The following is a 27,589-nucleotide window of genomic DNA, read 5'->3' as shown; positions in this document are numbered from 1 at the left end:
TTCAAGCCATTTCGGGGATGTACGCTCGCTATTTCGCACGCTCGTTAGTTAGAGGAGGGGTCGCCTGAGTTTAGGGAGGAATTTTAGATGCGAACGAAAATACGAGCGAGCCATTGAATTTAAATAAATTTGTACGTACGCCTAACGTACGTGCGCCCGCTTGCGAGTGGGTCTGAATGAGGGCCTAAGTTGTTTTGAATTTTCTTTTGGGGTGGGTCCAAAGCCTTACATTACAATCTTGCCATTTCAGGTTGATCTAGGGCGGATTGTTCTGGCCATGCTCCCGGAAGCCGACCAACCTCAATCTCGTCCCAGGTGTAGGCATCGTAGGCGTGCAAGGCCCCAGATATTTCGAACACGTGTCACCCTTTTTGGAATGCCCGATGATGAGGTTTTAAGATGCTACCGTCTTCCTCCCAAAATCATCATAGACACTCTCTCATTAATAGAGAGTGATCTTGAGCGGCAAATTGACAGTCCTACAGCAATACCACCACTTACGCAATTTATGGCGGTGTTACATTTCTGTGCCTCAGGATCGTTTCAAACAACGGTGGGAATAGTGGCAGGCATCTCACAATCCTCCTTTTCCCGGATCCTGAGGGCAGTGATGGAGGCACTTTTCAAGCACCTCCATCATTTTATTCAAATGCCTTTGGATATGGGTGCCCTTAGTGTGGCCAAGGCCAATTTTTACCAAATAGCTGGCTTCCCACACATCATAGGGGTTGTGGATGGTACTCACATACCACTTCAGCCTCCAGCACGGCTGGAGGCCATATTTCAAAACAGGAAACACTATCACTCCCTGAATGTAATGGTGGTATGTGATGCCTCCCTCCAGATCCTGTCCCTGAATGCAAAATTACCAGGAAGTGCACATGACTCCTTCGTCATCCGGCAATCAGGGATATGGCACAAATTAAACAACCTACAAGCTGGTGATGCGTGGCTTCTGGGTAAGTGGAGACCTTTAGTACATAACAATGTTAAGCTTGATACACAGTGATCCTGATGTTGTCTATTCTTTTTCACAGGAGACAGTGGATACCCTTGCATGCCCTGGCTGCTCACTCCTTACTTGGCTCCCACACCAGGTCCACAAAGTGAGTTTAATACCGCACTTACAGCCACCAGGCAAGTGGTGGAGTGCTGTATCGGCCTTTTAAAAGGCCGATTCAGATGCCTCCACCGCTCTGGTGGCGAGCTCATGTATTTGCCGGATATGGTTTCGAAAATTGTGGTCCTGTGTGGGATCTTTCACAACATCACCATAAGGAGTGGTGTTCCAATGCAGCCAGAGGATGCCTTACCTGAGGATGGCCCCCCCGAGGTTGGTCGGAGGTCAGTATGTGGGGGGGCCATACGCGATGATGTGGTGGCCCGATATTTTAGGTAATTATTGATCAAACAACAGTGTGTATACCCAATGTGTTACGGTTTTTTAACGTTCATCTTTTTTTATATTAATTCTTGCACCATCTTCTGTTTGTTTGCATAATCTTTGGCACTCCCACGATGACTACTTCCTGCTACCCCTCAAAAACCTTTCTGTGGAAACTTCGGGAATATATTCTGACACCAATATTGCAACGCCATATTTGTGAAATCATGTGGGCATGGACCTTCGTCAACCAGTTCTTGATTTGTTGTGTGTTTGTTTAGTGTTTTTGGTATGTGGAGTTTTTCTGATTATCACTGTGTGTTTTGTTTGTGAGTGACCACTTTGTATTTTGATTTCTGTTGTGAATAAATATTTGGAGAGTGTAATTTGTTTCCTTTTTGGGCACGTTAGAAGCAAGTGTAAACAAAATCCCAAACGTTAATTTTACCTAAGGGGTAACCCAGTAATGAAGCAAGTGGAGCTAAAATGTAATATGTTTTCGGGGTACTAACCAACACAACAAGGAATCGTGTACAATCAGTTGCCTTCGTAAGATTGTCCTAAGCAGTTTGGCCACCAAATAGGAACCTGAAAAATGGTGTAAACTATCATGTTGACCACCACAAAAAAGGAAAATGACATTGGTACTGGGAGGTGTTTCTTGTGTCTGTTTGCATTCAAAATACAACACACAATCTGTAGTGAGTTTCTGGGGCAAACCTTGCTTGAAGAGTCTACTTATGTCAGTGTAAAGAATCTTGGATTTACTCCAAACGCATGAGACAGAGCTTGATTTTAAACAGATTTATTAAGAAACAATTTAAAAAAAAAAAATTTAATTCCGAAGGAGGACCAACAGATGGTCAAGGCTCTGCATTAGCCCGGTGACCTGCTCCTGCATACGGCCCACACAATTCTCAATCTGTTCCCGACGCCTCTGTTCCTCTGTGGGTGACAAAAGTTTGGGGATTAATAAATCGATAATGAAGCAACATTGTAAAAAAACAAAAAGCAAGCAAACACAAACTTACAAGCTTGTGGGCCAAAAATAAATTACACGGATAAAACCCAGAACCCCAAAATGTCGTATGCCAAAAATACAAGGGCCCTAAAAAAAGGCACACAGGTGTGATATGTGTATGGTGACATCAGCAGGAACAGGTAAAGACAACCCCCAAAAATACCCGAAGGCGAAAAAAAGAAAAAAAAAATGGGGACGACACATGATTACATACAAACAGTTTGTGGTGTCCAAAATAAACTTTAAAAACATACCGTTCTCCAAAACGAGAGAGCCAGAAGCCACTCCCTGGACCACCTCGGAGGTGGCTACATTCCCCAACCCGAGGGGCAAGGTGTTTTCGCCATCCTGGGAGGGGGTATTTGGAGGAGGGACGGATGGAGGAGAGGGGGAATTGGGCTGGAGGGGAAGTAGGCCAGAAATTTCGGCCACAGGGTCTGGGGAGGAGGGGGGAATAGAGGAATTGGGGGTTGGAGAGAGGGGCCGGGACCGGCGTCTTGTGTGGCGATGCTGCCGTAGTGTTTGCTGTGCCCCTAAAAAATGACCAAAAAATTGTTGTTAGTTTCAACAGGAAACCAAAAAAAAAAAAAAAAATAGGACAGACATGAAAACATGCACATGCAGATATGACTACAATGACTCAATAGGACAGACATGAAAACATGCACATGCAGATATGACTACAATGACTCAATAGGACAGACATGAAAACATGCACATGCAGATATGACTACAATGACTCAATAGGACAGACATGAAAACATGCACATGCAGATATGACTACAATGACTCAATAGGACAGACATGAAAACATGCACATGCAGATATGACTACAATGACTCAATAGGACAGACATGAAAACATGCACATGCAGATATGACTACAATGACTCAATAGGACAGACATGAAAACATGCACATGCAGATATGACTACAATGACTCAATAGGACAGACATGAAAACATGCACACGCAGTTAGGGCCCACAAGATAAACTTGAAAACCACAGTCCAGAACACTTACTTTCCGCAATCTGCATGCGAAAGCATGCCAGCAAGCGGGGCGTCCGCCGGTGCAGGTCCGACCACCTGCGCTCCAGCTGGCCAATATGTCGGCGTGAGCCGAAGGAGCGCAGGCGTCGACGTACCTCCGCATATGCGGAACGCTTGCGCCTGTTGGAGATGGGTGGAGGCTGACTGGTGATCCTCCTGTCCATCACCTCCGTCAGCACCAGCAGTTCGCGCCTGGTGAATGCGGCGGATCTCATGATGGCAATGGTGTTTTTTTTACAAAATATTTTTAATAAAGCACCACAAAAAAATTTGATTGGCTAATGTATTTGGGAAATTAACAGGACAAATTCTATTGGTTAGTGTATGAGTCATGTGTTCGACAGGGCCACAAATCTCTTGAGAGTTATGATTGGCTTGATGCAGTGACATGCGTAAGCAAATTTAAATAAAGAAATGAACCACAGAAAAATTGTGGGGAGACAAACAAATAGAACAATTGTTTAATTGGGGCTAACATGTCTTTGGAACAATAAAAGCGAAGGTTTCAGCCGTACGTATTCTGCGAGCAAATACAAACACGGACAAGATTAAAGTTTATTGCATTGTGTTGAAAAAAAAAAAAATTAAGCTAATTGATACATTGATTGGCATGATACGATTGAGGGAGGTAGGCCGAAAAAAACGAGCAGGTAATCGGAATCTGACAGTCCCACTTCCGGTTTGTACTTGTGCGTGCGTTCCCTTCAAGCCATTTCGGGGATGTACGCTCGCTATTTGGCACGCTCGTTAGTCAGAGGAGGGGTCGCCTGAGTTTGGGGCGGATTTTTAGCTGCGTAGGAAAAAACGAGCGAGTGCTTGAATTTAAATATTTTTTTACGTACGGCGAACGTGCGTACGCCCACTTGCGAGTGGGTCTGAATCAGGCCCAAAGATTTCTCAGATGACAGGCAATGAAGCTTCATTTACCGGATGGTCATGCATCTGAAAGCACTGGGGAGAACGTATATTTAAATCTAACCCAGGTTTTCTAGTGCATTTTGTGTTCTTCTTTATATGCAAAATAAGATAATCGTGCTGTTCTGTGTCTGTAATGTGAGAATCACAATATGCAGGAGTCTGGCATAAATTAAAAATAATTTTTTTATTCTATACACATATATTAAAATCAACAAATTAGAATATTGCACATATAATAAGTCAAGATAGATACATACAAACTCCCAAGAGTACTAATATGAAAAACACAGGGATGTCTTTTCTCAATTATCGTGTAAAGGCCCCCATACATCAGAGATTGATTGCAGCAATCGTTCAATTTGCAATCGATTGTGTATAAAAAATCTTTCCCTTTTTCAGTCGATTGTGGCTATTCTGCAATCTGCAATCGATTGAAAAAGGGAAAGATTTTTTCACACAATTGATTGCAAATTGCATGATTGCTGCAATCAATCTCTGATGTATGGGGGACTTATGTTTGAACAATGATTGAGCAAAGACATCCCTGTTTTTTCTTTCTTTTAATTTATGCCAGACTTCTGCATATCATGATTGTCACATTGCAGACACGGGGCCTGATTCAGACCCGGACGCTAAGCTGCGAACGCTCGCTATGGCCGATAGTCTCCCATCTGCGTATGCGACAATATGCGCATGTGCGAGTCACTCACTGCGTCGGGGAATCGTGCACTCGTAGTACACAGACTGAACGCTACTTTGAGTGACAGATAGTGCCGTTTGTGGGTGGTAACAGGGGAAGGTGCTTGTGAATGGGGGAGTGGTGCTGTGAACGCAGGCGTGTCTGAGCGTCAAAACAGAGTTTTATGGGTGTGCATAATTAGCATGGAGGTGTCATTGTACACGTCACTTGGTTGTATTTCAGCCTACAGTGATTGCAGTGCTTGTGGCGGGGTAGGGTCTACCTCAAGCGCTGCGTGCAGCTCCGATGCCTCACGATCGTTCTGATTAATCATACACTTCCTGGAGATGACGTGTGTTAAGAAAGAAAAGTGGGCGTCATTAGACCGCCGTGCGTTCGCTCTGCCGTCGCTCTCTAAGATATAGAGGGCGTCCTTACACCAGACAGTGCGATCGCGGAATTAGCATACCCGGCCCCTGACGGCTGCGAGAGAGCACAGCTTAGCGTCCGGGTCTGAATCGACTCCACAGATCAGAGCCATCATTCTTGCTTTGTATACTGTATATTCTTTATTCTGGAGGTTTAGCAATTACCACCTTTAGAATTACTGCAGATCTGTTCTCTGTATATGATTGGGATTAATGAATATTAATAATTTATTCCATATTGATATCTAGTACATTGGGCACCATCAGATCATTTTTTGTTCTTAATACATTTATTTAAGTGTTTGTATATTTAATAGATGGTTTAGTTTAGTTGCTCTAAGTAGCAGACTCTTCTTTGAAGCCTAGGGACCATTTTGTGTTACTTCCTTTGAAACTATTAGCACTATGCAGGATTCAACTCTAGTGGATGAAGCCGTGGTACAGGCCTCTTGTGATGATGTCACATGGGAGGGACAGATGTAGGGAGAGGCAGAGTTTAAAGTGACTTGGGCGTACAATACATTGTGCAACTGAAACATGCACTAAAAATGTGTATATTTGCCCATATGCATCTCGAAATGCGCCCATATCTGTGTCTGTAGCAAATGTGCCGGGTTTGCTACAAGTCGTTGCCATCAATGAGTACTTGTAAGTGTATACAAATTTTGTACATTTTGTAGGAGTAGAAAATTGCCCCATTTTCTACTCCTACAAATTGGGGCATTTTGGGATGTAACTGCAGACTGCCCTTACCCTACTAAAACTGCATTTTATAAGATATAGAGCAGTTACATATTTGATTAAGATTCACAGATAATCCTACAATATTTATAGGACCACAGTGATACTGCATCAGTGATTCTGCAGTATACAGAGCTAACATTATAAGAACGCTTTCATTCTGACCCCTTTATCCTGCCAACCACTGTACCACTTACCTAGGTGAGTGTCCTGGACAACTGCAGTTACTGTGCACCCTTCCCCGTTACCTTCTACCTCTTCATGTCCTATTTCTGTCCACTGCTGCCCTGGCTGCTGCTTTGCATATGACAGAGCATATTGTTTGGGACAGAAGAGACTGGAGGTAGCAGGCACCCTGGGGAATTGAGGTAAGTAGACAAACAGGAGAAAGAGGAGAATGGATGACAGAAAGGTTAATTATTAAGTTTAGAACATTAAACTGCATAATAATAGTAATGCATTGCCACATTTTCTGATTACTGTATTAAAAAAAAAAAAAAAAAAATACCACCCTCCCTTTTATTTTCTTTTTTTTTTTTTTTTATTCACTGGCAAGCATTGTGCTTAATGACATCCAACGCCTCGTTAGCATGAGAATGATCACTTTATTGCTTTCTGTATTCATTGGATGTCTGTAATACATATAATCCATCTGTATAGGTTCATTTAGTTGTTCGTATAGGAATCATTAGTCTACCATACCTACAGTATAATATATTATTTTCCTGTGCCTCAGCAGAGGATTGATGTTTTACCAAATGGGCAGTTTTTTTTATTAATAGGACCACGGACCAATATATCGGAAATGCAAGTAGTATATAACTGCAAGGGGCTGTCAAGTGCCAGGGTGGGTTCCAATGTTGGGGGAGAGGGAGAGTCAGGAATTGGTTTTGCCACTCAGTGCCTTTGGTAGTAGCTGAGGGTGTGGCTGTGCCATCTTTGGGATTTGGTAACACCTACCTTGCACCCCACCTCTCATCGCCCCTGTAAATTGTAATGTCCTACCAAGTCTCCTATATCTGTATTGTTATATGATGTAATATTTATTACACAAATGTTTCACATACCATATTTAACATTGCATTGCTGTTACAGTGTTAGTAAGTCACTGTTGATGTAAGTTTTATTTAATTGCTGTATTATATTATCTTTGCCATGTCACTACCTTGTTCCTTTCACAGTTCTAAAGTGTTAGCTAATTGTTGAATCAATTGAATATAGTATCATTGAATATGTGGAGGGTAGTTACAGTATATTAAATTCAAGATTAAAATATAGGCTAAAAGTGCTGTTACATTGAGGTTGGCGTTATACAATGGAGTTGTACAAATAAGGAGCACTGTACATGAAAATAAATTACTAGTCATTTCTCTTAGTCATTTCTAAGACTCTTCAACCTGACATTTCTTTATAGGCATTTATTCTTTCCCTTCCAACACTGAGCTCACTGTTTGTGAAATTATCAGCCGGATACTTAGGCTGCAGTGTATAATGGGTATCAGATGATAACAAGGCAGGAAATGTGCTTCCATTAAATGCATCTGTGGGTCCTATTTTGGTTCATATTTGTATTTTTAATTATCCATATCCAGGGTTGGTCTGTTATGAGTTCTTTGCTCTTAACCCCTCACTGCTTAGAGAGAAAATGCTGCTCTCCACAGCTGCAAAGTGCTTGTAATGAGAATAACTATTATTGAAAAGCGGGGCCGAGTGTTATGGAAAAGTGTCTCACCACATAAGGCAGGAAAACTTGGTTAGATGAGTTGCCTGCCAGGAGGGCAGGATTTCTTGGCTAGATGAGTTGCCTGCCAGGAGGGCAGGACTTCTTGGCTAGATGAGTTGCCTGCCAGGAGGGCAGGATTTCTTGGCTAGATGAGTTGCCTGCTGGGAGGGCAGGATTTCTTGGCTAGATGAGTTGCCTACTGGGAGGGCAGGATTTCTTGGCTAGATGAGTTGCCTGCCAGGAGGGCAGGACTTCTTGGCTAGATGAGTTGCCTGCCAGGAGGGCAGGATTTCTTGGCTAGATGAGTTGCCTGCTGGGAGGGCAGGATTTCTTGGCTAGATGAGTTGCCTACTGGGAGGGCAGGATTTCTTGGCTAGATGAGTTGCCTGCCAGGAGGGCAGGATTTCTTGGCTAGATGAGTTGCCTGCCAGGAGGGCAGGATTTCTTGGCTAGATGAGTTGCCTGCCAGGAGGGCTGGATAACACAGGCTGAAAATAGTTCAGGTGTAAATGTACATTTTGATTACACACAGTAGGGCTGAGAAAACTGTAGCTGCTGACTATACAGAGGAAGCATGGACCCAAAGGCTTGGGCCTGCATACACTGAGCACAGCATGTGGATGGTGAAAATAGACAGCAAGCTGACAGCATTCAGAGCAGAGTGAAACAACAGTCTTGAATAATTGAGCTACCTGCTGAAGCCTGGAAGGCACCGTGGAGGGAGACGGGGAGTGGTAAATAGAAGCAGTGGCTGAAGTGCAGACAATCACGGAGGATAGCTGGAACAACCAGACCGAGCTGTAGGAGGAAACTCTATAACCGGCGAGGGGGAATGAATCTGGAAACTATAAATAGGAGGAGCAGCCAATCAGCAGCATATGGAGTATGAGTCACTCTCTGCAGCATCCCCGGTTCTTGGTAATCAGCGGAACCGGATTCTGAGTCAGTGTAGGTCCCGAGCCGGTGGGAAACAAGCCGCTGCCACGGCTTGTGACACCGACAAGCTCAGCCTGACAGTCTAAGAGCTGTACTGTGGCCATAAAGTTTTATCAGAGCTGTCAGTCATTATGCCCATGTTGATTTACCCCAGGCTTTTGACTAAAATGTAACTTATGAATTGCATGGTAGGTTGTGAGCAAAGTTAAAGGGCATATCAGCCCCTGTGGCAGTCATGCTGATGCAAATCATCCAACATAACCTATTTAAAGGAATCTGTATGATATACCGTCGGACTGGATGCCGGTCGGTCAGAAGACTGACAACGGCATCCTGATAGTTAAGATCCTGACATGGGCAGGTAAGTAACAACCCTCCCCCTCTCACCCCCTAACCCTCCCCTGGTGGTGCCTAACCCTAACCTCCCCCAGGTGGTGCCTATCCCTAACCTCCCCCGGTGATGCCTAAACCTAACCCTGCTCTTCTCGCACCCTAAACCTAGCCCTCCCTGGACGGTGCCTAACCCCTAACCTCCCCACGGTGGTTCCTGACTCTAGTCTCCCCCTCCCCACAGCCCAACCTAAATCTAACCCCCCATCCCTGGCCAAACCATAAGCCTAATGCATACTTACCTTCAGGATGCGATGTCGGTATCTTGATCACTTCCAGATGCCGGCATTTGGTATTCTGACGGGCGTCAGGATTCCGGCGTCGGTATCCCAACGTCCAGCATCCCATCTGCCGCAATCTTGAACGGATCCCCACTTAAAATATCTTTATTTTTTGTCAAAGTAGAAAATTGTTGTATGTTCTACCCAATCTGTGGTGTTATAGTAACGTTTATTACTAAGTGCTATGCACTTCTGGCACGGTCAGCCTTTGTGTATTGTACGTTTACTCTGATATGCTGTTATTGTGAATGTTTCCATGTTTACAGATGTGTCCTCATACATCATTGCTGCAGTCCCGCAAACAGCACCTCTCTGAGCGCCAGGTCCGATTCTACTCTGCTATTGCTGAGTGTCTTTTTGTCAAAATGCATCTTAGTCGCAAAGCAATATACTTGGATGCACCAGGCGACCGTGCTGAATAATTTGATATGTGACACTTGTATATCTGTGTGCGACTGAGTCTAAGGGGTCTATTTACTAAGCAGTGTTAGGAGACAGAGTGAAAAGTGATAAGAAAGTGATAAGGTGCCAGCCAATCAGCTCCCAACTGTCACTTTTTAAACACAACATGTGAGATGGCAGTTGGGAGCTGATTGGCTGGCACCTTATCACTTTTCACTCTGTTTTCTAACACTGCTTAGTAAATAGACCCCTGAATCTGTATAAGAAATGCTACTATGCAGCAGCTGCAATTTTTTTCCACACCAAGGGCCTGATTCAGAGATGGACCCTAATGCAATTTTCATGCATATCGAGCGATTATTTGCCATTGCGCATGCGTATAAGCCGCACCTTGCGTAAGATTGCATGGCGATGTGGACGCTCAGTGGATCCCATCACAAAGTGACTGACAGGTTGTCAGCGTTTGAGGGTGGTAACGGGCAGCGGTCACAAAAACACAGGCGTGCCTGTCCGCTTAAACGCCGTTATGTGGGCATGCATACGCAGCTCTGTGTGTCAGTAGAGCTCCCAAGGCTGCGGCAGCTCTGACCTTCCGCAAGGGTAAGATGGCCGCCGATGTGCTTTGATGTTACAGATATTTATGCAGGTATGCGGCGTCGCACGCAGTTAGAAAGGCAGCAGTGGGCGTCTTTATGCTCGGGTGATCTTTGCTAACAATAGCCTATTTTCGCAGCTGCATTGCGTTTGTAATCGAAGGTGCGATCACATTATCGTACATCTCTGTAACAGGCCCCAAGTTCTGTTGTGCTTGGTATACAGACTCAGTCGCACACAGATATTCAAGTGTTGCATATCAAATTAATTAGCACAGTCTGCCGGTGCGTCCTAGTACAGTGTTATGCGACAAAGACACTTGGAGTAATCAGAGTAGCACAGGGCCTGGCGGCTTACTTGCGCCAGGCATGTCCCACCACGTGACGTATTGAGGCTATTGGATAAATTTTGCCCATAGCAACCAACCAGATTCTAGCTATTATCTTCTAGAAGGTTCTAGTTAAATGTCAAGTAGAATCTGATTGATTGCTATGGGCAACATCTCCACTTCTAAAAACTCTCACTTTAGTAAATTTACCCCTGCTTGTATAAGGACACATCGGTACCTCATATGGCATTCCAGAAACTTTGTGGTGCCTTATACATAAAAGATAATAATTGTAATGTCATTCATTAGAATTTTCGACTACCAGGTGAGGATACTAATTTGTCTACTAAATATCCATTAAACATCAGTCATTTTTATCTTTCCTAGATTTACCCTATCTGTGATGGAGACAGCGGCTGAAAACCATCTATACTCATCTGTGTTAGTGAAGAACTTAGGCAACATCTTTAAGGTGGAGCAACCATTTTTGTTATCTGCTGCCCAGGGCTGTAGAGAATGGTGCCAGGCCCGGGTTATTAGTACACCCCCCATCCCCCCAGCTCCCCTGCTGCTGCCTTTCCTATTAACTTCCCATAGTTAGAAAACAGCAGTTAGATTATAATGACAAAAGCCAAGTAAACAAATGTTATTCCTGTGCTTAGCGTAAGCTGTACACGCTGATGCTCTATCCTTGTGGGCTAATTTCAACCAGACTCGGGCGTTCAGACCCTGGGGCTGTTAGCATGTTCCATAGGAGACCACACACACAACCTGATAGGAGTTATGAGCCATTATCCCTCAACCACATTTTCTGTCATGTCTCCATCTTGCGAGGACCATTATAAATAAGTGTAGCCATTATCCACACACTCACACCACTATAGTGGGCCAACGGCTGTAATATCACAGCGGCCTATCAGGGCTGGACCGAGCCAACGTTTTTGGTAAGCGGGAATAGATTTTGGCGCCTCTCAGTGGACCTTCATCGTAGCTCACTCATACCCCCATGGAGCCCCTAACAGCCCAGCACCCTCATTGCAGCCCCTCACAGCACCCCTCACCACAGCCCCAGTCATCACAACCCCCCTCATCACAGTCCCTCTCACTCCCCTCATATCCCCACATCACAGCCCCTCAACATAGCCACTCTCACTCCCCCTCATCACAGTCACCTCCATTACCTCCATCACAGCCCCTCCATTACAGCACCCCTCCATCACAACCCCTCATATCCCCTCTTCAAATCCACTTCAATGGTGTCACTTATACACAAACATGTGGCTGGTAAAAACAACATATTCTGCTGTGCTATTAATCAACTAATGTTGCAGGTTACAATCATACAAGTGAGTCTTGATTTATTAGTAAAGTGTAAATATAAGTTGGTATTGAGAATCAAATAATGCCGTATTGTTGATGTTACTGAACATCTCATGTGAACTGTAAATGAGATACTGTATGTATGTAGTTTTGTTCATAGTATATATTTGTTTTCAGATGCCTTTCTACTTTATTTTAGCGCTTTGCCTTTTATTATATGCAAAGGCAAAATCTTCAGTGTAAGTTAAAATAATATAGAGCCTCTCAGCTATGTATCTACTTATAATAATTCACAGAGTTCATGGTCATTAGTGAGGTAGGAATTTATGATAGTACCGTGCTGAAATAAACACATTCACTTTGGAAGTTAGGGGAATTCTTTACACCTGGTAGACTAATAAAAGAATATTTGCTTTGAGCGGTGATGGCTTTTTGTATTGTCAGAAGTTTTGCTGACTGGAAATAGGTCTTCCTGTTTCATAAGAATGGAAGGAAGTTCTCTCTTGACACTTTCTTTGCTCTGGAGATGAGGAGCAATCCTTGGAGGAAGGGCCCTGCCCTTACTAAACTCCAGCTCCTCTCACCTCCTAAAACCTTGAGAATATTTATAAAGCAACTCAATGACGCACATATCCTCTGAGTTTATGGGTCTCCCCTCCTTTCTGCATTTCCTCCTCAGTTCCTGACATTGTGCGCCATTGGAAGCCCCCACTGCTTCTCAGACAGCGATCTTTTAATCTTCATCCCAATCCTGTGTAAGGTCAACTTGGACATCAATGTGAAGAAACAACCTATGGAGGATCTGAGACAGCTTCTTCTCATATTGTTGAATAATGTGACAGATTGGCAGACTCAGGTATCCTAAGATATATATAATGCATTAATATAACGTCTGTAAACTATCATATATACGTATAAAAGAGCACCGGATATACATTGGCAATTTGGCAATAGATCAACCAATTTTTCATTTACAAGTAAAAATTATCTTACTATAAAGACTATATAGATCACATGTTAGCACTAGATTGCTCCCCAGCATCAGTAGCAGATCCGGACCAACCAATACCACTCAATCTAAGGGGTATATTTACTAAAGTGAGAGTTTTTAGAAGTGGAGATGTTGCCCATAGCAACCATTTAGCTTCTAGCTATTATCTTCTAGAAGCTGCTAGTCAAATGTTAAGTAGAATCTGATTAGTTGCTATGGGCAGCTTCTCCATTTCTAAAAACTCTAATTTGAGTAAATATACCCCTAATTGTTTAAAAATATTATTATTTTTATTTTATATAATTATAATTAAAATGTTATAATGTCTACAGAGCTGTATAGAGCAAAACTATAAAAGTAAGTAAATAACAGGAAAACCAATATATACATAGTAGCAGATGTGAGCAAAACACTGAAGGATCATAACTACAATGTTGTACAAATACATCCACATCGTTTTTAACTGTGGGAATAATACTGACACATAACATATGTGGGCATAATAATGACACATAATTAATGTGACATACCAATTGGCTGAGATAGTGACCTAGGAGGGAGGGCCCTGCTCATGAGAGTTTATATTCTAAAAGGGAAGTAGTGGTGACACTGGGGAAACAAGGGTAATAGATGTGGGAGAGAAGCCCAGATTAGGTAGAAATCCAGTATGCAAGCATGATGTGGGTTTTCAGGGAGCACTTGATGCAATGGATGTTGGGGCCGAATCTAATAGAACTAGAGAGAGCATTCTATAGGTTAGGGCCAGCACAGGAGAAGTCTTGGAGACAAGAGTGAGAGGTAGTAATCAGTGGGGAGGAAAGGTGTCGGTCACCGGCTGAACGGAGAGGGTGGAATGGAGTGTGGAGAGAAATAAGGTTGGTGGGAAGACAGTTATAGAGCTCTGTAGGTGAAAGTGAGGGTTTAAATTGGATACTGTTGGGGATAGGGAGCCAATGGAGGCATTGGCAGAGAGTGGAGGCAGAGATAGAGAGGCATAATTGGAGAGGAGAGATGCAATTTTAGGGAAGACCAGTGAGAAGAAGGTTGCAATAGGCGAGAGAGCATGAGGGAATGTACACATGTTTTGGTAGCGTTGAGGGAGTGGAAGGGGCGAATTCTTGCGATATTTAGAGCTGGACCTTACACCAGTGTGTATGGAAATATTTAACAGATAACTGTGTGTGCTAGTGACTAAAGATGGGTACACACTATACGATGTATCATACGATATATCATTCCGACGTGGATCGGAACAATATATTGTACACATCGTATGGCGTGTACGCCTGATCCGTAGTTAACGCTGGTCATTCATAGCATCGTCCAATCTGCTATTCTGCACAGCAGATGGGATGATGCAATAAATTACATGGTGCTGATACATGCAGGATATCATACACCGGATCGTGCAATGTGTACGGAATGCACGCTGTACCGTTACATCACATCGCACCGTCGCTGGGCACACACATCGTATAGTGTGTTCCCAGCTTAAGGAGGACTGTACCTTGGAGATATTTAATCAGCATTGATGCAGTTCTTACATATAGTGGGATTTTCTACTTCAGGGTCCATAGGGTATCCACAGGGTATAGGTGTGACGTCAGTCGCAGGGCACCAAAGAGTTAAGCTTTCAGCCTCCCAGGATGCACTAGGTCCCCCTCCTATACCCCGCCCCCGGGCCAAGGCACCTCAGTTTAGTTTGGTGCCCGGCCGGAGTCGGGTGCACCTGTTGGAGTGGGGGCTAGAAGAGCCCCTGAAGCTTATTCTTCATGCAGCTGTGGCTGCACATCTGGATGAACAGCATGGACAGTCAGTCCTGACGTCCATGCTGTCTTCCCTACACCCCGCCGGTACCAGAACGCCGGTACTGATCCGGGGATGCTGGTGGGCGTCTGGGGTCACAGCTAGCGGTGACCCCAGATGCTCCGGACCATGGCCGGATTCAAGGGGGACAGAGGTAAGCAGCGGGGTCCCGCGGTGGGTCCCCGCTGATCACATGGTCCTAAGTCCCCAGGCAGGGGGCTCCCTGGGGACTGGCTGCAGCGTGGAGCCAGGCGACCAACCTGCGCTTCCACTACCCCCTGGGACAGCGGACCGCAGCAGAGCGGTAGCGCTGCGGCGTCCCAGGGGTTAAATGCATGCCAGGGGAGCGCGCCTTCCCTGTCTCACAGCCGGCGCCTCCCCCGCTGCACACAGCCCTCTCTGCATGCTGCCGACTGGTCCTGTGGCAGCGCTCCTCCCCCAGGCCAGCCTCCTCTCTGCTCCTCGGCGGCCATCTTCTCCAGAACGCATGGTGAACGCTGCTGGAAGCGCTGGACGGAAGCATCGTGGTCTGGGTCCCCCCGCATACCTCTCCTCCGCTGTGGTCAGGTCTGTGTATGCAGCGCTGTGTCCTACCAGGCCCTGTGTCTGTGTAGTTGAGTGATCAGCGCTGTTAGTGCAGGAATTGTTATTTTTCTGCATTGTATGTGACTGTGCTAGCGCTGCTGCCTGTAATCTTTTCTTCTCTAAACTGTCAGCTTTATTACTCTCCCTGTTCTTTCTGCTAAAGCCCTTGCGGTGCGGTGCTGCAGGGTGGTCTCTCGCCTATTTAATACTTAATTGGTGAGAGAGGTCACATACGTGGTGCCATCATGTCTGAAAGTGATTTTCCCCTCCGGCTACAGTGTACCACGTGCAAAGTACCGTTAGCGGAGGGGGAGGGTAGCGCGGAGGGCCTTTGCCGGCAGTGTTTGTCCATGGCGCGGCCTATTACGGTTACAGCACCGGTACAGGAGCCGCCCTGGGCTTGTTTCGCTCAGGCGTTAACAGCTTTAGTGGGCCAGTTAGCTCCGCAGCCCGCGTTTACTCCGATGGGTTTGTCCCAGCAGTCTGTGGTGTCGTCACCCATGCAGGGGTTCCCACGACAATTGGTGGTACCCCACAGTCTCCCTATTTCCCCGCTCCCGGGTTCTCAGGAGCCAGCGTGGGTTAACTCCCTGACAAGTTCTGTACAGCACTTGTCGGATGTGTTGCAAGGGGAGTCTGTGATGCGGTCTCATAAAAGGCCGGTGGCGTCTCTGTCCGCTCCTTATGAGGATGACGAAGGGACGTCTGATGATGGGGAGATTCTAGATCCTTACGATCAGGAACCTCTCCATACTAAGGACGCTGATGCTAAGTCCAAAGTATATATTCCTGGACTTATTCGGGCGGTCCGCACAGCCTTGGTGATTGAGGACGAAGTTCCCCCAGCGGCTAAATCTAAGTATGCCTTTTTCAAAGATGTGAAGGGCGATGCCACAGTCTTTCCTCTTTCGGGTCAGTTGGTGGACCATTTAGAGGAGGCGTGGAAACAACCTGGCAAAAGATACCAGCCGCAGAGACGCCTGGCGGTGGCTTATCCGTTCGCGGATAATTATTTTGCTAAGTGGGAATCCCCTCCACAGGTGGATTCTCACGTGACCCGTCTTGTCCGTAGTGCCACATTGCCGATGCCATCCATGTCCTCCCTTAAGGATGCTACGGACCGCAAGGTAGAAATCTGCCTGAAGTCCGCTTATTCCCTTGCAGGGGGGGCAGCACGGCCGGCTATGGCCATTTGCTGGGTTGCCAGAGCGATGGAGCGCTGGGCGGATTCATTAGAGGCTTCTTTTGAATCCGACTGTCCGGCCGATCAGGCGGAGTTGATTGGCAATCTCCGTGATTCGGCCACCTACATCAACGAGGCGGCTCTAGACATTAGTACTCTGGTGTCTAGAATTTCTTCAGCAGCGGTAGCTGCTCGTCGCACCTTGTGGCTGCGATCCTGGAAGGCGGACGCAGATTCCAAGAAAGGTCTGGAAGCGTTGCCGTTTACCGGAGAAGTTCTCTTCGGTCCGGATCTGGATAAGATTGTGGCCACGCTGGCGGCAGCCAAATCTGCCTGTCTCCCGTCGGCCGCTGCTCCTTCTGGTTCGGGACCATCGTCCTTTCGGTCATCTAGGGCCCAGGGCAGGCCCAAACCACAGTCGTTTCCTCGACAGGCTGGCCCTAAGAAATCGGTCAAGCCCCGGAAGCAGGCATGGAGTACCAGACGTCCGGCCCCCAAGCCAGATGACAAGCCTGCGGCCTGACGGTCCGGGCCTCCCTTTGGGGGATCCCAGGGTGGGAGGCCACCTGCTACAGTTCGCCCAGTGTTGGTCGACCACTACGACAGACACTTGGGTTCTGGAGGTGGTTTCCCACGGATACGCCCTCTCCTTCCGGCACAGACCCCCGGCTCGCTTCTTCACCACGGGTCTCCCATCAGACCGGAACAAGGCTACGGAGCTGCGGAAGGTATTGCACACTATGCTCCAGGCTGGAGTTATAGTGGCGGTTCCATTCTCCCAGAGGGGCCAGGGTTTCTATTCAAATCTATTTTTGGTACAGAAACCCAATGGGTCATATCGTCCGATACTCAACCTCAAAGCACTCAACAAGTCTTTGCGGGTCCCGAAGTTTCGGATGGAGACCCTACGGTCCATCATTCTGGCGCTGGAACCTGGGGACTACTTGGTGTCATTGGACATACAGGACGCTTACCTGCATGTCCCTATTCTTTGGCGCCATCAACAGTTCCTCAGGTTTGCAATCAGCAGCGACCACTTCCAGTTTCGGGCGTTACCTTTTGGCCTGGCAACAGCACCACGTGTTTTCACCAAGGTGATGGCGGTCATGGCGGCTTCTCTGCGGCTGCAGGGAGTCCGCATGTTGCCGTATTTGGACGACCTGTTATTGGTGGCAGGATCTCCAGAGCTCCTGTTACGCCACTTGGACCTGACCATTGCACTGCTGCAACGGCACGGCTGGCTAATCAACTGGCAGAAGTCCACTCTAATCCCGTCTCGGAGGATTCTGCATCTTGGAGCCTTATTGGACTCGGGACAGCAAAGGATCTTCGTGACGGAGGACAAGATCTCTGCTTTACAGTCAAGGGTGCGCAGTTGTCTGCACAGCCGCCGGGTGTCCTTACACTCGGCGATGAGGTTACTGGGCTCCATGGTGTCGGTGTTCAACATGGTGGAATACGCCCAGTTTCACTCCAGACCTCTGCAGCACCTGATCCTGTCCAAGTGGAACGGCCTGACTCAGTCTCTGAAGTCCCAGACGATTGTGCTCACCCAGGAGGTTCGCCTGTCCCTTACGTGGTGGTTACAGACGACCCACCTCAACAAGGGACGTCCGTTCTGGGTTCCAAATTGGGTCCTGTTGACAACGGACGCCAGTCTTCGGGGCTGGGGAGCAGTTTCGGGTCCACACTTGTTCCAGGGCAGGTGGACGCCGACAGAAGCGGAGCTTCCAATAAATATCTTGGAACTCCGTGCGGTCTTCAATGCTCTCCAGCAGGCACAGCGGTTTCTCCAGGGTCGCCCGGTGCAGGTCCAGTCGGACAACGCTACCACCGTGGCCTACATAAACAGGCAAGGAGGAACTCGCAGTCGGGCGGCTCTCGTAGAGGTCTCTCGGATCCTGGTTTGGGCGGAGCGCAATCTTCCGGCCATATCAGCGGTCTTCATCCCGGGAGTGCTCAATTGGGAGGCGGACTTTCTAAGTCGCCAGGACGTTCATCCGGGGGAATGGTCCCTGCACCCGGACGTTTTTCAACTACTGGTGGACAGGTGGGGTCTTCCAGAAATCGACCTCATGGCGTCCCGGCACAACAACAAGTTGCCGGTGTACGGGTCTCGCACAAGAGACGAAGGGGCGTCTCTGGTGGATGCTCTGTCCGTCCTGTGGACGTTCCGGTTCGCATACCTGTTCCCTCCGGTCTCCCTTCTTCCACGGGTAATCCGGAAATTCAAACAGGAAGGAGGGACGCTCCTGTTGATAGCTCCCGCGTGGCCCAGACGGCACTGGTTCTCAGACCTTCAGGGTCTGTCCGTGGACATTCCTCTGCGGTTGCCGCTACGACCGGACCTTCTGTCTCAGGGTCCTTGCCTTCACCCGGACCTGACTCGGCTGTCTTTGACGGCGTGGCTGTTGAGACGGCCATGCTGAGGTCCCGGGGGTTTTCCAGCTCTGTGGTGCGTACCATGTTACGAGCTCGGAAACCGTCTTCCGCAAGGATATACCATCGCGTGTGGCATACGTTCTTCCAGTGGTGTCGACCGAGAGGTTATGCACCGCGGGAGTTTCGTCTGTCTCGGATTCTCGCCTTCCTGCAAGCGGGACTAGATCATGGGCTTCGCCTTGCTTCTTTGAAGGTACAGGTTTCGGCCCTATCTGTCTGGTTTCACCGTAGGATTGCTACAATCCCGGATGTGCGCACCTTTATGCAGGGTGTTCTCCGCATTCAGCCGCCCTTTGTTCCACCTGTGGCGCCTTGGGATTTGGCTGTGGTCCTGAGGGCTCTCCAAGGACCGCCGTTTGAACCACTGGGCTCAGTGGATCTTAAATGGCTAACAGCTAAGACTGTTTTCCTTCTGGCCATTGCTTCGGCCAGACGTGTTTCTGAGTTAGGGGCTCTTTCTTGTAGACCCCCTTTCTTGGTTTTTTATGGGAACAGGGCAGTGCTCCGCACTCGGCCCGAGTTTCTTCCCAAAGTTATTTCCCAGTTTCATATTAACGAGGAAATAGTTGTTCCGGCCTTTAACTCACCGGGTCTTTCCGTGGGTGAGGCCTCTTTGGATGTTGTGCGGGCCTTAAGGACTTATGTTGACCGCACTTCTTCGTTTAGGAAGTCGGACGCTTTGTTTGTCCTCTTTGGCTTCCGTAAAAAGGGTTGGCCTGCTTCAAAGCAAACTTTGGCAGCCTGGATCCGTATGGCTATTTCTGAAGCTTATCTTCATGAAGGCCTACCGGTCCCTCCTTCTCTGAAGGCTCATTCCACTAGGTCTGTGGGTCCTTCGTGGGCAGCTCGACGTGGTGCCTCGGCAGTTCAGATCTGCAAGGCTGCTACGTGGTCTTCTGTCCATACCTTCGTGAGGTATTACAGGTTTGACACCTTCGCCTCTCAGGATGCTTCCTTCGGGCGGCGGATTCTCCTTTCTGCACAGGAGCGTCCCCACCCTTAAAGGATACTGCTTTGGGACATCCCCAAGGTATCCTGTGGATACCCTATGGACCCTGAAGTAGAAAATATGAGATATGGTAAGAACTTACCCTTGTTATCTCTATTTCTACGAAGTCCATAGGGTTCCACAGGACTCCCGCCCTGTCGCACCTGTGCTGCAGATGGGCTTTGCTCTGGTCACCGGTTTTCCGTCTCCCTCTGGTGAGAATGTGATTCTTGTATGTGTCCAGATCTTTGTTCTCTCTCTTCCTTCTCCTCCTCCGGCCTATGGCTTGGTAACTAACTGAGGTGCCTTGGCCCGGGGGCGGGGTATAGGAGGGGGACCTAGTGCATCCTGGGAGGCTGAAAGCTTAACTCTTTGGTGCCCTGCGACTGACGTCACACCTATACCCCAAGGTATCCTGTGGAACCCTATGGACTTCGTAGAAATAGAGATAACAAGGGTAAGTTCTTACCATATCTCATATTTTTTTCTTCTATTAACTATGAGAAACCAACATCACATGAACTTTCTCCATACTGCTGTTCCAGCTTATATGCCCTAATAATGATTGCACTTTACCTGAAGTAGAGTTAGCAGTGGACTAGAGCTCTTTCTACAGATCATTTATCGCTATGGTAAACATATCCTTTGTGCAGGGTACATGTAAAGCGTAGCATATGCTATATTTAGTGCATACAAATTTTAAGCTTGAGAAGAGATCAGTGTTCTCTACAATGGCATGTGTTCTATATACACCATGTGTCAAACCCAATCTTTTTACCTTCTCACATATAATAGTTCTCAATTGCTCCACCCACTGCTCCATCTCCAACCTAAGTTCTATTCACACTGTCTCCCACCCACTGTGCTGCTGACCTCCACCCAGGCCACCTCCTCCCACTGTCACAACTAAGATTTCTCCTGTGCTGTCCCACTGCTCTGCAACTCCCTCCCTCATCTTATCACACTATATACCCATATCCACACCTTGCTATTAACCCTTAACACTCAACTCTTCATAAAAGCCTATTAGCCCTACTCATAATTTCATACTGAAACCAACTGATAACCCTCCTACTCACTATCCCAGTTCACCCTCAAGGTTACACGTCTCCCTCTTAGATTGTAAGTCCTCATGGACAGGACCCCCACCTTGTTATCTCCTGCTAGCACCATCTCTGTCACCAATGCATCTTTGTTCCCCTACCTCCCATTTCCAAACAGCAATTCTGGTCCTGTCTGTCCTCCCGCTGGATAGGTACATGCTCATTGAGTGCTGATTTACTTGCCCCTCCTGCACCAACATGACTTATCATTCCTTGCCTTTATTAGGCTTTAGTGAGTCCCTGTACCCTCCCCTTCACTTTGTATTCCTCCCTGCATTTAGTTGTGTCATTCTATTAATTGCTTTCCTATGTATTCATGGAGATGTAGTCAGGATGCCGACGGTCGAAATGCCGATCACCAGAATCCTGACACTGAAAGCCCGGCTTGGGACTAAAGATAGGTGTCTACATACCGACGCCTATTATTAGCCCCACGTCAAAATCCCAATGCCTGGTATACCGAACGTAGGTTAGCCAGGCATCACGATGTGTTAGCCGTGGGGGGGTTAGGTTTAGGCACCCCCGGGTGGACTTAGGGCTAGCCCCCCCTCCGGGAGGGTTAGGTTTAGGCTAGGGGAAAGGGGGGTTGGGGTTAGGCACCACCAGGGGCAGGTTAGAGTTAGGCACTGTTGAAGCTAGTTTAGTGGCTGAGATAGAATCAGTGTAAATTTAGCTTAGAGCGACGACATCTTGCGAATGGAAACCAGACTCCATCTTAAAAATAAGAATCTGCACAACACCATTTTAAGTTTGGTTGAACCCAGCGAAGTGGTTCTCAGGTCTAGGGGAGTGGGTCCAGGAAATGATCGCAAGCATAGGTAAACTCCTGATCCTTATACTGGGTGTCGTCATAGTAATTGGCATATGTGTCAAGTGTGTTCCTAATGTGTTGAAGTGTGGGAAATTTAAAAATTAGGTAAACCAGAAGGGTGAAATAATGATGGTGGTTAGTAGTGCCCATATGAATACTGAGGTAAATGTAGAACTGCATTACAACCCTGAACTTGGAAATACCATTATATAATGTATTACATTTAGAAATGCGTAGAATGTATTATTAAAATGTTATTTTTCTCATTTAAACATCTTAGATGATGTAAGTCTCTATTCCCCTTCAAAACTTCCTTTATAGGACTGGTGCATCCCCACATCTTTCCCATGATCTCCCAAGATCCGCAGTGTGCGTATAATGGTAGTTTTATGTCCCCCCCCCCTAGAGACCCATCATAGATGGATTGAAACCACCTTGTGCCATCCCATAAAAAATAATGTTAAAATAATACTCCATATGCAAGCCTAAAATTAATTTTAAAATCAGAGTATGATAGCATGTTGTTTGCTATCAAAGGGTGGACTGTCGAAGCTGGTTTAGTGGCTGAGACAGAATCAGTGTAAAATTAGCTTGGAGCAACACCATCTTGCAAATGGAAACCAGACTCCATTTTACAAATAAGAATCTCCACGACGCCATTTTAAGTTACAACTCACGAGCTAAGTACAGATGGCAATGTTTTTGGTAATCCCTTTAGAAGCCATGACAGGCCCATTCTGGGGACAACCTTGCATAGAAATATACCAAAACAAACACAGTATCAGTTAGCAACTAGAAAAACAGCTTCCTGAGAAAAGGAATTAGAAAAAAACACTACACCAGGAACTGTGGGTGTTTTTGCATGTAAAGGGAGAGACCCCACATGTGGACAGGTGTAGCTGTGGCAATTGTAATATGGCCCAGACACTTGAATTTGACTGAACAATGGTAAGAAATCTGCTCTTTTAAACTCACTGTCAGACAGGCTGGCACCAGCACGGTTGGGGGTCTCCACCCTGTTTGAGAGTGAAGCTCACTGCCCATAACACATTTGCATTGCAGTTTAAAAAAATGTTAGTAAGAAATTATATATATATATATATATATATTAAATCCATCATAAATAAAATCACATAAACACAGCACATTACGCACAGTTGCGCTGTTAACATGACGCACATTAGCGAATGCACAATATTCTGCATGCGAACGCTGTTTATTAGCTGCATGTGTGCACATCTGCCCCAAATCAGATAAACCTAACTAGCGTCTTTTCCCAAACCCCTAATACTTACATAATGCAGACTCACATAAAAGGTTCCATAGCTTTAAAGTATAAGATCTAAATTTTATTCATTTATTACAAATGCTGTGAAATAAAGGCTATTTTGGTATCTAAGGTTTAATACGTGATAAGTAAGCCATGTTTGGTATTATACTGATCTGCACTTTCTCAACAGCTTTCCGGTATCCTCGGTGTGAAGATCGCAACATGCATTCTCAACTTATAGACCGTAGAGATATAAAGCACCAAAATGAATTTTGTGAAACCAACAGCCTAGATTTGCATGCAGGGGGACTAGAGGAGGCAACAAGCTGTTAGAGGCTGTTCTGTGTCCATTTGAATCAACCTGTTAAATGTCCTGTAACAAACGCACCGTGATGGGGAACCAATGGGATCAGCAACAAACCGCTCTATTGTGTTGTCTGTTCCTGTAAGGGTATAAATGTGTGTGTTGTGACCCCAGTCTGGAGTCTTCTTACTAATTGCTGATTGCCGGAGGTTTCTTGCTGATGCCGGTATCTGGTCCAGAGCGCGTGCGTATGTATAACTGTATCTTGGGTCTGTATAATTCTTTGCGCTAAATTGTACTTAGATCACAGCGTGTAACTGACTGTATTTTACTTGAATAATACTTTGTGCTTTGGAAACACATGTTCAAGGTCTAAAGTCTTTATTTTACTGTATGACTGCATACGCAAATAGCATCAATATTAGAAGGTATAGGCAGGCTTTTAGAAGGTATAGGTAGGAGCGTATAGCAGTTTTATTACATTACAACAGATGGGGGCTCATAGTGTGAGGTCACTTACCTATTCACACGATAAACATACGGTTATCGATCTCTCAGCAAAGGGTGGAGTGGCCACATGCAGGGTTTATCTGCAATCACTTGATGCTGAGAAGTCGCTACCCGTTATTGTGTGAGTCAAGGTACGCTGACTATAATCCAGGGACAAGAAGGGAAAAAGTTTGTTTTCCTTTGTTGATAGTATTTTATGCTAAAAAGGGGTGCCGCAGTATTGCGTATACAGCTGAGTCGCATTTTTGCACACGCAGTAAAGATGCACTTTTGCGTACGCAGCTAAAGGGTAAGAGTCATATGGTTGTGTAGTAGCCGCATTATTATGTATGCGACTAGTCGCACAATAGCGTATACGTATTTCCGGTCATGCTGCCACGTGTTTAAACAAAGCCGTTGAGTTTACATTATCAATTGTTGCCAATAACTGGGTTAACATGTATTATTCTGCGCAGGAAAAGAGTGTGTGATTGTATTTGTTTAAGGTGTAACACAGGTCCTAAATGTTAAGGGTATTATATGATCCTTAAGGGCTAGGTGCAGGAGTTAGCCTAACTGCTCGGTAGTAGCTACCATTCTATACACATCAGCAGGTGTACATGTTGTCTTTGTTGTAGGGACTGGCTCTCAGTGTGAATGTAGTGTTTAGCAATTAGGTTGGGTTACTGGAGCATTGTAATTGAGCCACACTGGAAAATTGTGATTGTAAACTGAGAGATAATAGGTGAGTGGGAGCATCTAGAAATGTCTTCCATAGGTGAGCGGGAGCATCTAGAAATAACTTCCATAGGTAAGTGAGAGTATCTAGACTGTCTTTCACCAATTTAAATCTTTATTGAAAAACTTAGGGTTCTCCCAGGATGGGGGCCAAGCAAACGGTAGAGATGTTAAATGATTTGCTGCTGTTGGAAGCGCCACTTGGGTTGGCACGACGTATTATGCATATTAAGTACGGTGCCAATGCAACCAGGTATTGTGATTTATGGTTTAATATGACGAGGAAGAGTGTTAGGCTGTTTCCTAGAATTGGTAGTTTTGATAAGGAGATATTAAATAATGTCCGAGCTCACATCTGTTTGGTGCGTTCTCGAGTGAAGAAGGTAAAATATTACGAATGTTTAAAATTGTGGCAGCATGAAGGGGATGCGTGGCTTAAAAATGTGCAAGCGACGCAAACTAGCGTTGCAAATGCATTACCAGAAAGTACACCCATACCACTAAATTGCAATGCGTGCGAGCCGCGAAATAGCGCATACATACAGCAAGGTAGCGTTGCGGAAGGTATTGCCAGCAGGTCACGCGCACCACCACCACCTTATGTGGATGGGGGTGCAGGTACAGTTATTGAAAAAACCCATAGAAATGTAATAAGCAATTTGTTCCCTCTCTTAAGTAACCATAAGGAAAATGTTTATGATGTGGATAATGAGCCTATTGTTATGTCTGCCATTTACCATCCTGTACACATGTTAGATGCTGCACCACGACAATCACAAAGGGTGCCACCATCTCCATCAGTAACAGCATGGGAAGTGCTAACATCCTCTGCACCCATAGAGGAAGTTGTTAATATGATACATTGCAGCAACAGACTAAACCTCCAGCCAGGTAATAAGGTCAAAGGTAGCAGCGCAGTCAGTCTGCATCCCATTCGGACAATAACTGTTTTGAATGGAAATGCGGATGCGAACGGAATAGTGCCCACAAGGGAAGTGGTAATGCATTGTCCTTGGACAAGAGCGGAGCTAAATTCCATCATAAATGATTTCCCCGATCCCAAAAAGGAATTAGCCAAATGTCAAAAGTTTTTGAGAAATTTGGGTAGTTCTCACGAGCCAACCAATAAAGATTGCAGGGTGGTGTTAAGGGCCTGTCTACCACGCAATATCGACGTGACAAAGTTTATCACGGATTGTGTATTGGACGGTGATGTTCCCTTAACAGACCAAGTAAACCAAGGTAACATTTCCCGTATTATACATCAATTGGGTGTATATTTTCCAGTAGTAGTTAACTGGAACAAAATTTTCACCATAAGCAAAAGGACAGTGAATCTGCAGAAGATTATTGCGACAGGGATCTGCAGGCTATCACCCAGTACACTGGGTTAGAAGATATTAAAGATAGCACTCACCACAGGGGAATGATTGTCACTATACTCATGGACGGTCTTAAAGAGAACCTAAAAAACCCGGGTTCAGACTTACTGACTGGATGGATGGGAGTCACAATAGATACCCTCATAGAATCCGCCATAGAACATGACAAAAACATCTCAAAGAAGAGAGAGATCCAGAGCGAGAAACTACTGGCCGTTAGTATTAAGCTCTAGAAGTAATGCAAATAACACCGCAACACACTTACCACACACGGTCAAAATACACACCCCACACAACATCCAAACTCATATCCTCATGCACAACCTCAATATTTCCAATCTTTTCAACCTGCCAATGGATCTGTTCTAATGTAAAATGTGGATGATTTATTGTTGTATTTAGGCCATGTTTAAATTATATTAAACTGTTGTGCTTTATCTCTCACACACAGGACACAAGGTTGCTAAGGACAAAAGGCAGCCATGCCAGGCTAAAGTCAAATACTCGGAATACTGTCCAACTCAGGGGCACAGGCAATATTTAGAGCAGTAGCTATTGATAAACGGATTTAATTGCAGGAATTTGTATGCAGATACGATATCCCTAGAATTATTAAAAGTGATAGGGGTACTCATTTCACAGGTGACGTCTTCCAGAACATGTGTAAGGTGATGGGTATTAATATCAATATCATCCCAGACTGTCTTTTTATCTGTCCCCCTTTGAGATACTGTTTAACAGGCAGCCTCATGTGAAAATACGATAATGAGGTTACTGTGCAGTGTCTCACGAAGATGAGTAAGAACAACTGAAATTGAAAATGTTATTTTCTAACATTTCTGATGCAAACTGTCATGATGTCAAACCTGGGGAATTTGTTATGATCCGAATTTTTTTTAGCTCAGGTTGTTTGACTGATCGTTGGGAAGGACCGAATCAGGTGTTGCTGAAGGTGGCCGAGAGAGATACCTGGGTCCATTCCACTCACTGTAGAAAGGTCAACCAACCGGTGGAGATACGGGGAGGAGTCGAGGCAGATAACGTGAACCTGTCAATTGCGAGCCTGTTTCGGGAGGGTTAAGAGGTGCGGTCTGATACCTGAGCTAAAGAAATGCGTAGATCAGTACTTATCCTAGTTCTTTCTTCCAGAGTTTCTGTTGTAATGATCTGTTTGGGGATACCCAGTTTCTGTGATGGAGGACCGATAGAGGAGATGGGAGCTGATGGCAGTGCTGATGGAGTGGAGTTAGGAGGAGGAGTCTGACCAATCTTAGTACCGTAATTGTTATGTTATTTGGGAAG

At 45.9% G+C, this 27,589-nt stretch overlaps 1 protein-coding gene across 1 annotated transcript in view; it reads left to right on the top strand.

Moving 5' to 3' along the window:
• Positions 1–27,589, top strand: part of FAM178B (family with sequence similarity 178 member B) — a 425,328-nt gene that overhangs the window by 143,570 nt on the left and 254,169 nt on the right. Inside the window, exons 13-14 of the mRNA XM_088443441.1 lie at positions 11,263–11,347; positions 12,875–13,051. Coding sequence (XP_088299567.1) covers positions 11,263–11,347; positions 12,875–13,051 — 262 coding nt within the window. The remainder of the gene's footprint in view (positions 1–11,262; positions 11,348–12,874; positions 13,052–27,589) is intronic.

This window comes from Taudactylus pleione, unplaced genomic scaffold (assembly GCF_031769625.1).
Source record: "Taudactylus pleione unplaced genomic scaffold, aTauple2 ptg000329l, whole genome shotgun sequence".
In the NCBI taxonomy this organism is placed as follows: Eukaryota; Metazoa; Chordata; class Amphibia; order Anura; family Myobatrachidae; genus Taudactylus; species Taudactylus pleione.
The sequence above is the reverse complement of the archived record's forward strand: the minus strand, read 5'-3'. Positions and strand labels throughout refer to the sequence as shown.